The sequence below is a fragment of the Labrus mixtus genome, chromosome 13 (assembly GCF_963584025.1).
Source record: "Labrus mixtus chromosome 13, fLabMix1.1, whole genome shotgun sequence".
Taxonomy (NCBI): Eukaryota; Metazoa; Chordata; class Actinopteri; order Labriformes; family Labridae; genus Labrus; species Labrus mixtus.
In genome coordinates, this window is record NC_083624.1 from 16781598 (window position 1) to 16795807 (window position 14210).

At 39.3% G+C, this 14210-nt stretch overlaps 1 protein-coding gene across 2 annotated transcripts in view; it reads right to left on the reverse strand.

The window, feature by feature from the left end:
- Nucleotides 1-14210, reverse strand: part of LOC132987107 (nck-associated protein 5-like) — an 80888-nt gene that overhangs the window by 23784 nt on the left and 42894 nt on the right. For both annotated transcript variants that reach the window (XM_061053931.1, XM_061053932.1), the window contains exons 6-8: nucleotides 13825-13863; nucleotides 12643-12762; nucleotides 71-250 (exon numbers count right to left, since the gene is read on the reverse strand). In XM_061053931.1, coding sequence (XP_060909914.1) covers nucleotides 71-250; nucleotides 12643-12762; nucleotides 13825-13863 — 339 coding nt within the window. The remainder of the gene's footprint in view (nucleotides 1-70; nucleotides 251-12642; nucleotides 12763-13824; nucleotides 13864-14210) is intronic.

Here is a 14210-nt window from a genome sequence, read left to right on the forward strand (position 1 = left end):
TTTAACCCTCCATTCCCAAACATAGCTTCAAGATATTTTTAATTATTTGATGAAAATGAATGAAACCAACCTGCTTGGAGAATCCACGCCCCTCTGCCCATGTGTGGGAGCCGCTGGAGTACTCACTACAAGCACTGGATAGTGACAGTTCACTACCACTGCCGCTACCACTACTGCGTGGGCATGTTAGACTCAGCAGGCTGGGCCACCTTCCTGCAGGAACACCCGCCTTTCCATTTCTTTGGACCTCCTGCAAAAGAATAAGATGATAAATAGAGATGATCTGATCCCCAAGTCTTTCCTTCCTAATACTGGGTACTGAGTATCCTTTTGTGACAGAAAAATAGCTTCACCTGTGTATGACTGGACCACACTTACAGATTTTCAATCAGATTTTGAAAATGTGAGAGACCCTAAACATGATGAGAAATAATCATAGATTGAACAGTTTCTTTGGGTAAATGGAGATGTCACCAAAACATCACACCACACCAACAGACTCTTTTTACCAACAACCAGAGTCCTGACTCTCAGAACTGAATATCGCACAGACTTTCTCAAGCTCAAACACAACTTTAGAGTAGTTTCCACAAAAACTTTGAAAATCAAAATGTCATCTTTGATTGTGATTGTGATTATAATACAAGGTTTGGACTTAAGGACATGTCTAAGGTGAAATTTCCTCTTTAATCAACTATCGTTCAATGCTTTTAAGTCTGTTATTTGCAGAAATTGGGTCCTGTTCAGAAAATCTTCTTGGTGAAACTGCTGCCACTGTAAACTGGCATGCATTGGATGTTTTTTTGACTCTGTGCCATTTCCAAACATACACGCCCCAAAGGTGTCAAGTGTTGTGACCCAATTTTAAAAAGCATCGATCGTCTGCAGGGCTGCCACGGCCAGCTTCCTCTCAAAGTCATTAATGTCATCTGTTAGCAATAATGAATGTGAATAGGAAATAATTGCATAAGGGAGCTTGGGACTGAAGTGATTTGGTCCATTCATTGATATTCACCTATTATTTGATTATCCGCGCTGGCCTTTATTTCACGTACACTGTGGGAAGGGCCACATTCGACCAAGCTCGTCCGGATTAATCTTGGAACTAATTACAGTCAGCATGTCGAGGGGTATCAGAGATTTGACACAAGTGATACAGTTTAACAAAATGTTCAGTCAGAGTGGCAGCATACTTATCATCAAGGGCAAATTCCAGGGCTTTGGATATATCTTTTCCTCTTTGTAGTTCCCCCCCTTGTGAAATGACTTTTCATAATATTTAAGTTTTATGCTCATTACAAAGGACATGACTTCATTAAAGGGTGAAAAAAAGACGATTCACTTAATATGCATCAGCACCACATCTTCATAAAGTACTTGTCATGTAAAAACAAATGCTACAAACAGGATAGAACGAAGTTGAGAACAGGCAGAATTCATCAGGTTAAACCTACAAATCTGTTAGTATGAATTTTCTTGAATTCATTCATCTTGGTTGTTTTGTGGAAATACCATTTAAATCTGCATACCATCTTAGGGTCATTCACCTCAATAAAGACACCTCATAGCAGCAGAGCTATATTTGGTGTATGTTGTGAGCTGAAAAGACAATATGATTTGCGGAGGCTGAAGAAATGTTTACATCTGACATTTACAAGTGAAGGTGATGTCTTCTGTCTAGCCTATTAGAAGTGTACCCAGATAGAAAGTAATTTGTCGGATGTACCTGCTAACAGAATATAAGAAAGACTGTTGACATGAAAACTTAATCAGCCGTTTGTGTTCTGTTGCTGCTGTCTGACCTCGGCTGGATAAATTCTGAGATAATCCACAGCCTGTTTGGTTATTTAGTCACTAGATATTTACAGCAGAAACACCACCACATAACGTTATCGGCATGTCTGTGTAGTTTTTCTGCTTATACCATGAAGTCGTTCACATTCTTTAAATAAAAAGAGACCAGAGCTCTGTGCAAGTCCTTTAATACCTAACAGTACAGCTAATGCTCGACTAAAACAATCTTTTACGCCCTAAATTTAACAAATCCCCATCTCCTTGGTAAAATTCCTGCACTGTTTTACCTATTTGTTGTCCCCTACCAATTTGGTGTCCAATTTGCTTTGGCTTAATTTGGTTAAATTAGGATTTTAGGATATACATTTTCCTAGGTATAAGTAAAAACAATGAATGAAGAAAGCCGGTCTCCCATCGTTTTAGCATAATGGCACATTTTGGGAATACTCCTTTAAGATCGACTATAAAGCCTCATGCATTCATCCATCCAGATCTTCGTCCAGTAATCATCTCAGTGTAGATTTAAAGACAAAGAAACATCCTCATGGGGAGGCAGGTGGAGAGACCTGTGTAAATAAATCATACTCTCTCTGCACCCATCCAGCCCTCTCAGTCAGAATAAAGCAGGAACATGAGGATCCCCCACAGAGCTCACTGTACACTGTTACTGCATGCTGATGCTTTTATCCCAGCCTCCTCACAGCACAAAACTCTATAGGATGCTCACAGCGGTTGTATTTAATGTCGTACATCTTGTGTAATCTGTCCTGTCGTTCATGGGAATCATAACCTGTGAATGTAGAAGGATAAAGCACACTGAATGCTCAGTACATGAGGAGCACTCACTCATGTATTTGCTCAGCTGGAGACAGCGTGGGGGGTGGGGGGGGACATTTCTGAAATTTGGCTTTGTGATTTTGTTACTCTTTTGTTTTTTTGCTCCTCTAATAAACTTTGTTGCACTCAGCACCACTAACATGCATTCTTCGTGATGACGTTAATCCTTCAAAATAATTCCTAAATAAGAAGCTTTTATTGTTTTAAGAGTCGGTTATATCCTGAAATAGCAGGTCGTGTCTGTTGATAAACCAATTATCAGCTGCAGATTTCTCAATCTGCTCAATTTTTCACAGTACAAGAAGCTGTTTGATGAATTCAAAGCAGAAATATGATGAAGGGCATCACAACTCTTCCTAAAGTATCACAGCTGGGACATCTGAAACGGACGGAACAAGAAAGCGGCCTCAGATAGCTTTTACTCGATTTTGCAGCTCAGTGATGAGACAACATTGTTTTTGATGTTGCTTGTTTTTTCTCACTACAAATTAAATGCAAGGTCTTGAAAACTTTGCATGAACAGAACCAGGGTGTCTTTTTTCTCTCTCCAATAATCAGCTCAAAAGTGGCATCTGTCTTAATTTTCAGCCTGTTTCATAACCAGCTAACCACAGCAGCTTTAATGTTTGTATTCATTACAGCAGTGCCAGTATTAGAGGGCTCTATTTGAAATGTTCTCACTCCTCTTCTGGTAACTTTCCTTTGAAAACATGTGTGTACAAAGTGTACAACTATGTCTTGTATGTGATATTAAAACTGTAATTCCTTTTGAGGACTTTCACATTCACTGCCACTGAAACAGGCTCCAGATCAGCAGACCATTCGGACACAAGGACGATGTTCTTCAGCTTCGTTGGACTTTTGAGTTCACTTTAAATTCCACAATCTCATCAAAATTCGTCCATGCGTCCCCCTGAGCCGCCCATAGCGAGGTTACACTCACCCAACCGCTGCCGTTTTCTCCACTTTAGTCTCTGAAACAGTCGCCATCCTCACTGCTCATCACACATAACAACTACCAACTCATCAAACCTTCTTCTTCTCTTCAGGCCTCTGATTATTTATGCTGGCTGCTCATCTACACCTCCCTCTCCTTTTAATGCCACCTTCACCTGCACTGCCCGTGTTGCGTTATGCCTGCTGGGCTGAGCTAAGACTAAAAACACTGTTGTTCACTTCAATATGAGAATACAAAGAGAGGAGGGAAGCCAGAGTGAAAAGGTGGAAAATGAGCAGGTTGCACCAGTTAGTCAGAAGGAAGTAATGGATGTATCAAGTGTTGTGGCTACAGGGCTGAAGCACAACTTGAGGCGTAAACGTTCTATAGCCACAGCGGTATATCTTGACATTTATAAAATGATTGAAAGTCAAGTTAACCATTCAGTTCAGAGCTCAAAGAAAGCAGTAGACCCGGGAGTTTTATCCTCCCACAGTTTGTGAAAGAGGCCGGTTAGAAATGTTTGTCTGTCTTTATTGTGTTGTGACTCATCCTGCTCGGTGAAAGAGAAACCATTTCATCCATCAGAAACTTCAAAAAGGCTAAATGTATATGCTTCTGCTGTATGAGTTCACAGAGAAACATCATATGGGCTGTTTAAAAAAAAAAACTTCAAAGAGGCAAATAAATGAGGCTATATTCTAAATGAGTCTTTATCTGTGACTGCAGCCCTCACAGGAAGTTTATCTGAGGAGAGAGACACCTGCTGCTGTTTAAAAAACCTCCAGGGCCGCGCTCTCTGGAGTGTCTCTCTGCTGCTGCATTTCAATAACACTTTGACAAATGACTCTTTGGCAAAGAAAAACACAGAGAGATAATGTGGCTGTTTACAATCCAAGCCGTCCAAACATAGAGGGACAAGAGCAGAAGTGAGACTAGATGAGACAAATGTACAGAGACAGAGCTGCTGCCGATCACTAAACAATGACCCATCATCTTTCTGTCTTACTGCAGCTAATGTCTGTGTACTCTGGACATTTCTCCAGACTGTTTTTATTTGATCTAGTCAATGACCAACTGCACAGTTCACATACAGTCTGTGCACCATTTGCTAGCCAGCTTACAGATCATTTCTTACAGTTGGTCCAATGTGCTGCTAAGGACTGTGGCTGTCAAATCCTCAAAAATAAAGACATGCCCATATTCAGTGCACTCTCTGTTTTGTCACACCTTTAGCAAAAAATATATGAGGGGAAATGTGAGTTTGTACCTTATTATTCCTTCTTTCATAGAGATAAGTCCACTAATTATTTTGAATTATCAGACTGTATGTTCACGATAAATGTAAGAAAGTATGTTTGGCAAACAGAACACCCTGTTACTTGACGTTGATTGGGTAAGAAGAAAGCAGGACAAAGTCACTAACTGTACTCTGAAAGCATCCAGTGCCACCTTGCACACAGTGGATGTCCTGGTCATGAAAAGAGTTTTTATGAAGTCAGGGGCAGATCAATGATGTGACCAGGGTTGGCCTGCATGGGCCTACCTTAAAATCTGAATGGTCACCCAATGGGCCTCTCAAAAAAGGCTGTGTTGAAACCGGATGCTTGTATCTTTTTAAGCATTTCAATGCAGCACAAGTTCTTTAATTTGTAAATTTAAATTGTGACTTTGGACAAACTGTACATCTTCTCTTTGACGCCTTTAAGAAAGAAAGAAAACTAAACATGGGAATAACAATTTAATTTTTATGTAAGTGTAGAATAAGTAGATATAATTTAGTGGTGACAGAGAGGGTAAGTAAGAGTTATTCATTCCTGTGTGTGTGCATACAGACATCATACCTCACCTCGGCCTCATGCAGAGATTTTATTACATTTTGGGAAGTTGTCTGGAGTTTTGTGTATTTGTGAATTCAGCACCTTTACCTTTTATTTTTCAGGTTCAGGTTCAGGTTACTTTATTTCTACCTGTAGGTACATTTAGTTGCAGGGGGAGTCACATATACTTAATAAACCTCAGACAACACATACAAAGTGCAAATGCCCACTGAATGGCCAGAATACAAAAACTTTGATATAATTTAATATTCATAATTTAACCTAACCTAGCCAGGCCTTGTGCTGCTTAGCTTGAACCTCTTTTTAATTTGTCCGGCCAAGTGAGTGACAGGACCCCACGTTTCCAATTGTGTCCTGCTGACGCCTCACATCTTAACATCTTATTGCCTGTATCTATTGCCTTAACGTAATCTCAGGTTCTTTACACTGTTAATAAAGCATCCACCGTTAGACATCTTTCAGGTATTTTTCTATCATTTACTCGGAGATAGAAGTGAAAAGAAAACACCTTCATGCAATACCAGGTCAATGGAGAGTCATGAGTGTTTTTTTCCCTCTGGATTGGGCGGGGCCTAATTGTCCCGTAGCTATTGTCTTTCATACCAAGTTGTCTGAGATGCTTTGGTTAAAAAATTGAATAGTATCCTTGGAAACTATTGTGTCCTCCAGTTTGTTTTCCTTATTCATGCAACGTATTTCTGCTCACTTGCCTGTCCTTTTTTTTTCATTCCCTGAGTGAAAGCACAGACTTCTGAATTGTTCCTTTTCTGTCTGTTTTTGTCTTTTGTGTATCGTGCAACTAAATGCCAGACACTTGACTGCAACTTCTCCCAGTCAGTGGACGTGACTCTGAACAGGTGTGCTGTCACAGTGATTGAGGAACCTAACAAGCAGAACTCGCGGTGAAAAACAAATTTTCCATTTCAGTAATTTGTAGATAATCACCTCTGTGTTATCTGACAAACTGATACACAGCCAGAGTGTAACATCTCCGATCCGAAACCCTCCATCACTGATCACTGATCACTGATGAGGACGATGATACGACCTGTGTTTCATTTTTTTTTCAAGGACTCTCTGCAGCTGTGTGAGCGCTGAGTCTGATGGATTTTGGCCTCTTCACTCCGACTTAGTGGAAATACAAAAGGCCACAATCTGTTATAGAGGTTATAACTCAGCTCATTGTCTAAGAGGCCAGACTCATCACAGAGACAAGTGAGAGAATCATGCAGAAAGTGAGGAACAATGACCTTTAGTCATACCATGTCTGTCACAATCAATGTAATGCACACAGAGGGATGTTAGAGGCAACATCAACTTGTTGGAAAGCTGCTAAAAGTTTTCCATTAAAGGACATTAGACTCAATGTAAAAATGTAAAAGGTCTTCCATTGACAAGATTGTATATAGAAGACTGTGGCAGACAGCATGACATGCAAGACATGGTCATTCATAAAACCTAAATACAGCAATTATAAAGCTGCACCGATCATATGTCCATATTACTATTACAGACTGTATAAAACATGGACGTAGGCTTAGTGACTTCACCCATTGGTTTCTGAGGAGGCGTTGTGAATTCCAACAACAGCGGTCGGCATATTGCAAATGCTGACTGTCACAGGTTTTAGGAGTTTAGGAGGGCCAAATGAATTCACAGGTTGCTTAAACAGGTTAATCTAGCTAGCTAGCTCATCATCAGGGGCGTGTCCAGAGGGGTGGCCAAGGGTGGCATGGGCCTCCTATTCTGGGTCAACTATTCTGGCTGTTTTTAAAAGACCAATAGTCATGCTTTCAGTTGTAAATAATACTTTGCTATTTCCATAAAAAATTCCAAAGAAAAACATGTGCACACTGTCTAAGTTGCAATAGACTTACATGCCAATAAATGTATTTTTGCAAGAAGGAATTGGGCCCAAAATCATCCCAATTATCTTGTAGTGTGTACCTCACTTTAACATAGCCAAAGTGCCACTGCTTCTTTGGTTTCAGCCACAAAAACTAACCATCTTGTGACAGATAGTTTAGGGGAAAAAAATCATGGTTTGGACAAAATAAGACAAGAACATTGACTTCTAGTTACACAAGCTGCACACCGCGGACTCCTATAGGTGGAAGAGAAAGCTTTCTGGCAGAATTTCCTGATGCAGCTGGCATGTCATTTATGGTGGAAGCACTTTGTGTTGTCATGGTGATTTGCATGAAAGGTTTTTTGTATTGCAGTCATGTAAAATACTTATTTTTCTTGCTCATTTGTGCTCCCTGACATGATAGATACATGCACATATATAGATATATACGATGGTTCAAATATTCAAATATTTATTGGCTTCTATCAATTGTTTTTATAACTAACAGGTAAACTGTTTTGGTTCAGACAAGACAGAAAATACTTATGAGAGATATAAGAGACAATTTCTGATACGTCCTTTGTACACTTTCAGCCAATCAAGGCAGTTGAACATCAAGCATTAAGCTCTTAAAGGTATATAAGAGATATATCCAGCACAAGAAGGTGTTCGTCTTGTTATTTGAACAAATCAGATTCACATCTACACATTCCCTAACTTCTCTAAGAACTTCAAGAACTCAGTAAATTCCTGCAGTACACAAAACCACAAACAAACTGTGCTTCAGCTGCACAGCAAGAAGTCGGATCTGTTCCTTTTGTCAGGAAGACATGACTAACAACTGAAAGCAATCATTTTAATGCGGGGGGGGGGGGGTTGCTCTCAAAAGTTTTGTTTGTGTCTTAAGTGGAAAGAAATATAACAACTGTAGTTCATATTCAAGCTTTAGGCGTTAACATAATTATCTTACACTATATGTATTTAGCCTCCTGGATATCTGAGAATGTTGCATTAGGAAATCAAAGGCAGCTTTCAACACATAAAAGGCTTTTCTGACTCATGCTGCCGGCAGTGTTGTGTTGTTAACTGGATTTTTCTTGCTCCATTATGCCTGTTGAAACATGCAAACTAATCAATAAGATTTATAATTCTCCATCCAAAGTCACAAACTAATGTAGTGTCAACAACGTCCATTTACTGGCAAAGAAATAAAAACCCTCTACACTGAGTGTTTAATCAGAGAAAAGTCATGTGATTATTGTTAAAGGTTTGGAGAATCAAACGATCTCTTCTTTGATAAGTACACCAGTTAATGCTTCGTTAAGAACTATTACATCAGCAAAATGAGTTGGAAAGTATCTGTAAAACTTAATTTTGACTCTATCCTCTCTCCCATAAAGGAATAAAAAGCCAGAAAAATAAATATTTAAGAAGAACAATTCTGTGATATTATGAACTGAGACTGTCTGAAACTCAAAGAACTGAGCAAACTACAGTAATTGAATCTTCTCATAAAATATCTTGCCCACTTATGCATGCTCATTCTGTCACTAAAGACAAACAGATAACTTTCCTTTAAACTCGACACACTGAAGCAAATGTTGAATCAACTGTAAATTAACAATGTGAATGTGTTTATTCAGACTCTAAAGTTGATTGTCAGGATTTATAAAACTTGCTTTCAGCAGAAGCAGCTCTGCTCTGATACATACAGTCCTACAAAGACAGAACTCCTCTGCTGGTTTGACCTTTACTGAAAAGGTTAAAGAAGAAGGACAGCGAGTCCTGCTCGGCTTGGCTTTGCAGCATACTTAATGACCAGGTCTGGGAATTCCACCCTTTTCCATGGCTAGTTTTCTGAAGCTGGAAGAAAAGAATCTACAATGTTCATACAGTTTATTCAACATTTCTGTTAATTGCCAAATTTGTCTGTGAAGTCAAAGTGGTCTCGTGAAAACAGAAAGCTGCAGTCTGTCAGAGGAGAGGAGTCACGCTGAGAGCCCGACAAGCACAGAGACCTTTAGAAACAAAGAAACATCTCGTCTGCCTTTCTGCATAATGATTATGACTCTGAGAGAAACAGAGGGGTCATATTAACAGAACTTAAGTTATTTAGAGAAAGTTTGGCTGTCCTCTGGTACTACATTCAACTGTGAGGTTTTGGCATGAAGAAGAAAGAGAGTAAGTCCAAATAGACTGGATTTAGCAAGAGTTCCTGTGTGATACAATAGAGTTCAGATTCTTTATAACATTTCTGTCACTTGCAGCTTCCACCGGTTCCTGTTTCCTTTCAGTATTCAGCTCAGACTGTAACAGAAATCATCCGTCCATCAGAAGTACGTTTCAACATCAATTATTTACGACTGAGCCGGCCAGCTGACTTCAAATTTTTTACTCAGTGAGTTTCACCACTAGAGTTTCTAGACATTGCAACACATTGCTTTTTGTTGTGGCCAGCGGAAAACGTGAATTATTGATTTGTTTATTCTGTTTGGATATTCAGTTTGATAATATACTGTATACTCAAATCAAACCAAATGTATTATTCAGAATTTCTGATTTATCTTGATTCACGCTGACCTTTATGATAAAGATGAATGAGTTTAATCCTCTCTTTAAAAAAGACAAACCAATACACAGAAAGAACGACACGTATCACCTTTCTCATGTTTAACATCCTCCAGATCTTAAGGGATTTTCATCGGTTTAAAAAGGGCTTTTCAGCCGTCGCCGTGCACAGCTGCCTCATTATAGTCGCACTCTGATCAAAGCATTTAAACACAGCCTGTCAGCAAGGTTACACAAACTAACCTGAGGATCAAACCACGGCTGGAGGAAGAGGTTAAAGGAGAATTCATCTCTACAACCTGCTGTTATAGTTCATTTCACTGTTGCTGCAGGGGGAAATAGAGAGGTGGGGCATTACTGCAGTTTATGGTTTAACACTTCTCTTAGAGGTGAAACATGAACATTTTAGTTCATTGGCATCAGGTGGCGTGGCATACTTTTTTAGCTAACTTGTCCTCAAAGCTGTGTATGTGCAAAGAGCCACTGACCAGGCCGTCATTTTTTGGCGCGCTGGAGGGAGAATGTGTTATTGTGACAGATCTGGCAACCATATGGACTGGATAGAATCTGGACTGAACGGGGAAAGACAGCTTTTACTGTTGCTGCACCTGTTATGTGGAACAATTTTCGAATGACGTCTAAGCTGTCTTCTTCTGTATCTATAGCTACTGTCTGAACTACTAAAGAAAAGTAATTGTACCTGCTTTAAAATGTGACCTTTTAACCTGTGCATGGGTTTGCAAGCATCAGTGTGTTTAAGTAATGTTAAGTATGTTTTCTTGTCCTGTTTTTTTTATTGTATTGCTGCAGGAAACAAGACCTCAGTGTCAGTGGGTTATCCCTGCTAAAAAACAGATGAATAAATTCAACGTGGGCAACTACCTTAATCTAATCTTAGAGTTGGATTTCATTTGTTTTTGTCTTAGGAGAGCGCTGCATAATCATCTCAAAAACAAAATATTTGCACTGTTCCTCCTCTGTGTGGAGTGTACATATAAGAAAACCGTTTAGATCATAACAACATCATGAAAGGTAATCTGGATCTCTGTCCGCTAAATCCACTTTAATGTTCATCAGCTAGCTGCTAACTTCAATTAATGGTGATACTAATAATATAAATAGCTATGCTAATAATGCAAAATGGGTACTCTGACACTGTACTTCAGTCAAAGGAAAAGACAAACTAACATGCATCATCACCCAGCTCATATAATTAGCAAAATATAAAAAAAAAAACACACAATCACACATTAAATAAAAACGTAACTATTGTCTGAAATAATAAAACAAATCAAAAGATAGAAAGCCAGAAAATCCTAATCAATGAGATAAAAGGTGCAAAAATGCTTTGAAAATATGAGTCTTTGAGCAATATCTATTGACCACTTTAAAACCACTTATCCCCGATGCTCTGCAGCTCAGAGTGTGCAGCTTTACCTCAGAGTCCTATTAGTCCATGGGCCAGAGCAATTGTCAATTGTCGGTACCACTCAAGGTGGCAAAACTTAGTGATGATTTTTGGAAATGCCCATGTCTGTAGATTATATTTTGGTATGATAGACTTTCCTGAGTGGCAGCTGAGTCACAGAAACCAGCTCATGAAGAAGACACCCCAAATCTTTCAGACATACATTGAGGTAACTGTGGCTCTTGAAATTGTAAAAAACACACATTTCCCCCCAATTTCCTCCTAAAATATACTTTCTCATTTAGCCCTGTGATATCTAGGAACATCAGGGACACAAAACGCAGAAACTGGAATACTCACAAGCCTCTAAGGATTCAGGAAATGTATAATATACCCATACTTTATCATTGTGAAACAATATTATCAGCCATAAATCAGAACAATGACTGGCAGAAATCGCTCACATTTACCCTCTCATTGCAGCTTGTAATGGAATGTGACGGGGCTAGAACAAGGTCAAATGTAATTTGTAACAGTATACTCTGGAGGAGAGTAATTTTGTATCTTTAAAATAAATGTTTACTATGTTTTATAAAACAATGAAAAAATAAATAAACCAAATTCAAAAAATGTAGTACTTCGCTCACTCACACAGTGATTTTATAGGTACGCACTACTCAGTGCACATCAGTACAGCTTTAACAACATTAACTTGCTGAATGCCTGACATACTGATTTGGATTGTTTAACAACCTGCATAGCATTAAGCATATACCATAGACTGTAAATATTAATGGACGAAGCCTGAGTGACGTCACCCATCTGTTACTGCAGGGGGTTCTGGGGGCTCATCAGCAGCAGCCATGATGGAAATCCTGTCTCAGCCTAACCTTCAGTCAACCTAACGACAGGCTGAGAGCTGGAGCTGAGGCGGACAAATCGTTTCATCGCACCCAACTGTCAATCAGGTCAGCTACACGCCTAACTATGGATAATTCGTTGAGTTTTTTAAATCAAAACGGAGCCGTTAAAAAAGAAATTCACCCCCCGTACAGTGTGTGCCAGTGATGACAATAACTTAACTTAACTAATTTGTTTTTAGATCCAGGCTGTAAACATGATAAGTTATGCTGTATGTGTATGTGACTTCCGATGAGCCAGCCTCAAGCGGACTCTCAACGAACTGTAGGATTGTAAGAATGGAGGAATACAAGTCGACATTTAATCCATTTTCAGTCTCTAATCGGACAGTAAAATGGGTTCTCCTCAAGATTTGAATTCCAGTTATTCTGGGTGAATTCTCTCTCTTTTTGAAGGTAGTAACCTTTAAAGGTGTAGCTCTGCTCATGTAATATTCACTCAGTTGTGTCAGTGTGTGTGCTTGTATCGTGCTGCCGTGTGTTCTTACCTGGGAGACGGGATTCGTGGACATCTTGACCCGTTGTTGAAACAGCACACTCAGTATGCGGTTCTGCTGCTCCAAGTCAAACACGCGTGTCCGCAGCTTCACACACTCCTCCTTCAGGTCCTAGAAAGCGTCCAGAAAGGAAAATAACTGTGAATGACGATGGTGGATATTTATGAGAAAGAGATGTGTTTAAGATGCTTTATTTACAGCAACGGTACATAATGATGTAAGTTTTGGAGAACATTTTAAAGGTCACAAATTATGCAAATATGTGCAAAATAACATGTGTCCCCAGTCTGTCTACAAAGTCCCCCGGTTATGAGAGAAGTCAATCCTCTCCGTCTTCTGCCTGCTCCACTTTTCAGAAGATGTGTGCTCAAACAGGCCGTTTGGAGATTTTCCCTTCATGACATCACAAAGGGCAGTAACCCCTCCCCCAGGTGGGTTACACTCCCACAGCTAGGTGCCTATACTTAAAGGTGTAACCTTTAAGTATAGGCTTGGGAAGAAGTTGAGTCATTCCAAATCAGGAGTCTATTATCCAAGTTGAGTCAAAAACAATGACACAAGTCTGACTCTGATCCATGTTTGGAGACTATATTTTATATTTAAAGCAGCATATATTTATGTAAAAAGAAGGAGGTCATGACTCAGGGATGATAAGTTGTAAAGAGCTGCACCGTCATAGACTGCCTCCCCACTTCTACTCTTTTTGTTTTCAACCTTTCACACAGAAAATATTCAAAATGTCATCTTTTTCGACTTTATTCTCGTAAATTTACAACTTTAAACTCCTGTTATTATGACTTCAATCTTGAAATCTAATCTCTGAGGGGTTTTTCTATTACATGACCCTATTACTCCGTCATAGTTAAGAGATGTTTTTTAAGTTCAAAAAGCTATAAAGTTAATTTGTTCTGTGTTTCAATATGGCAAACAAACTGGGGATACATGTGTATATTAGTTTTAAATGCATGTGAGCATTTGTTGGAATAATATATCAACTAATAGAAGAAAAGCGAGGAGGGGGAAGCGATACATTTTCCTTCCACCTTTTCTATCACTGTTACTTTTTTTTTTTTTTTACGATCTTATTTTAATTTTTGGTTCGAAAAAAAACCCATCCTAAGAGCTGACTGGATTAAAGGTGTCTAAACTCAAGCTTCAGAGACAGAGACAAACCTTCTGTGTGAGGAGGGCCTGGACCACCTGGTTCGCCACCTTGGGGAGACAAGAGAAAATCATTTAAAACATGATAAAAACAAAGTGTTGGTATGAGTCAGTTAGTAATTTTAAGTGTGTATTTCTTTGCTTTCCGACACAGGGAGACTGTAAATGAAAAATGACCGAGTGCAAACACCATCAGAGAGAATCCTGCAGCATGTTTAATGCAGTGAGGACAAATTGACAGCATGTTGCATCACAGCCAGATTGAGAGGAATCACACAGCAGCTGCCTCCAGTTATTAGAGCAAACTTTATCCTCAGAACACAGAGAAACCAAAGTATACAAACATACACGTGTCTTTTTGAATCGTTTCCTTTTGTAGAGTCTGTTTTCTCTCCTAG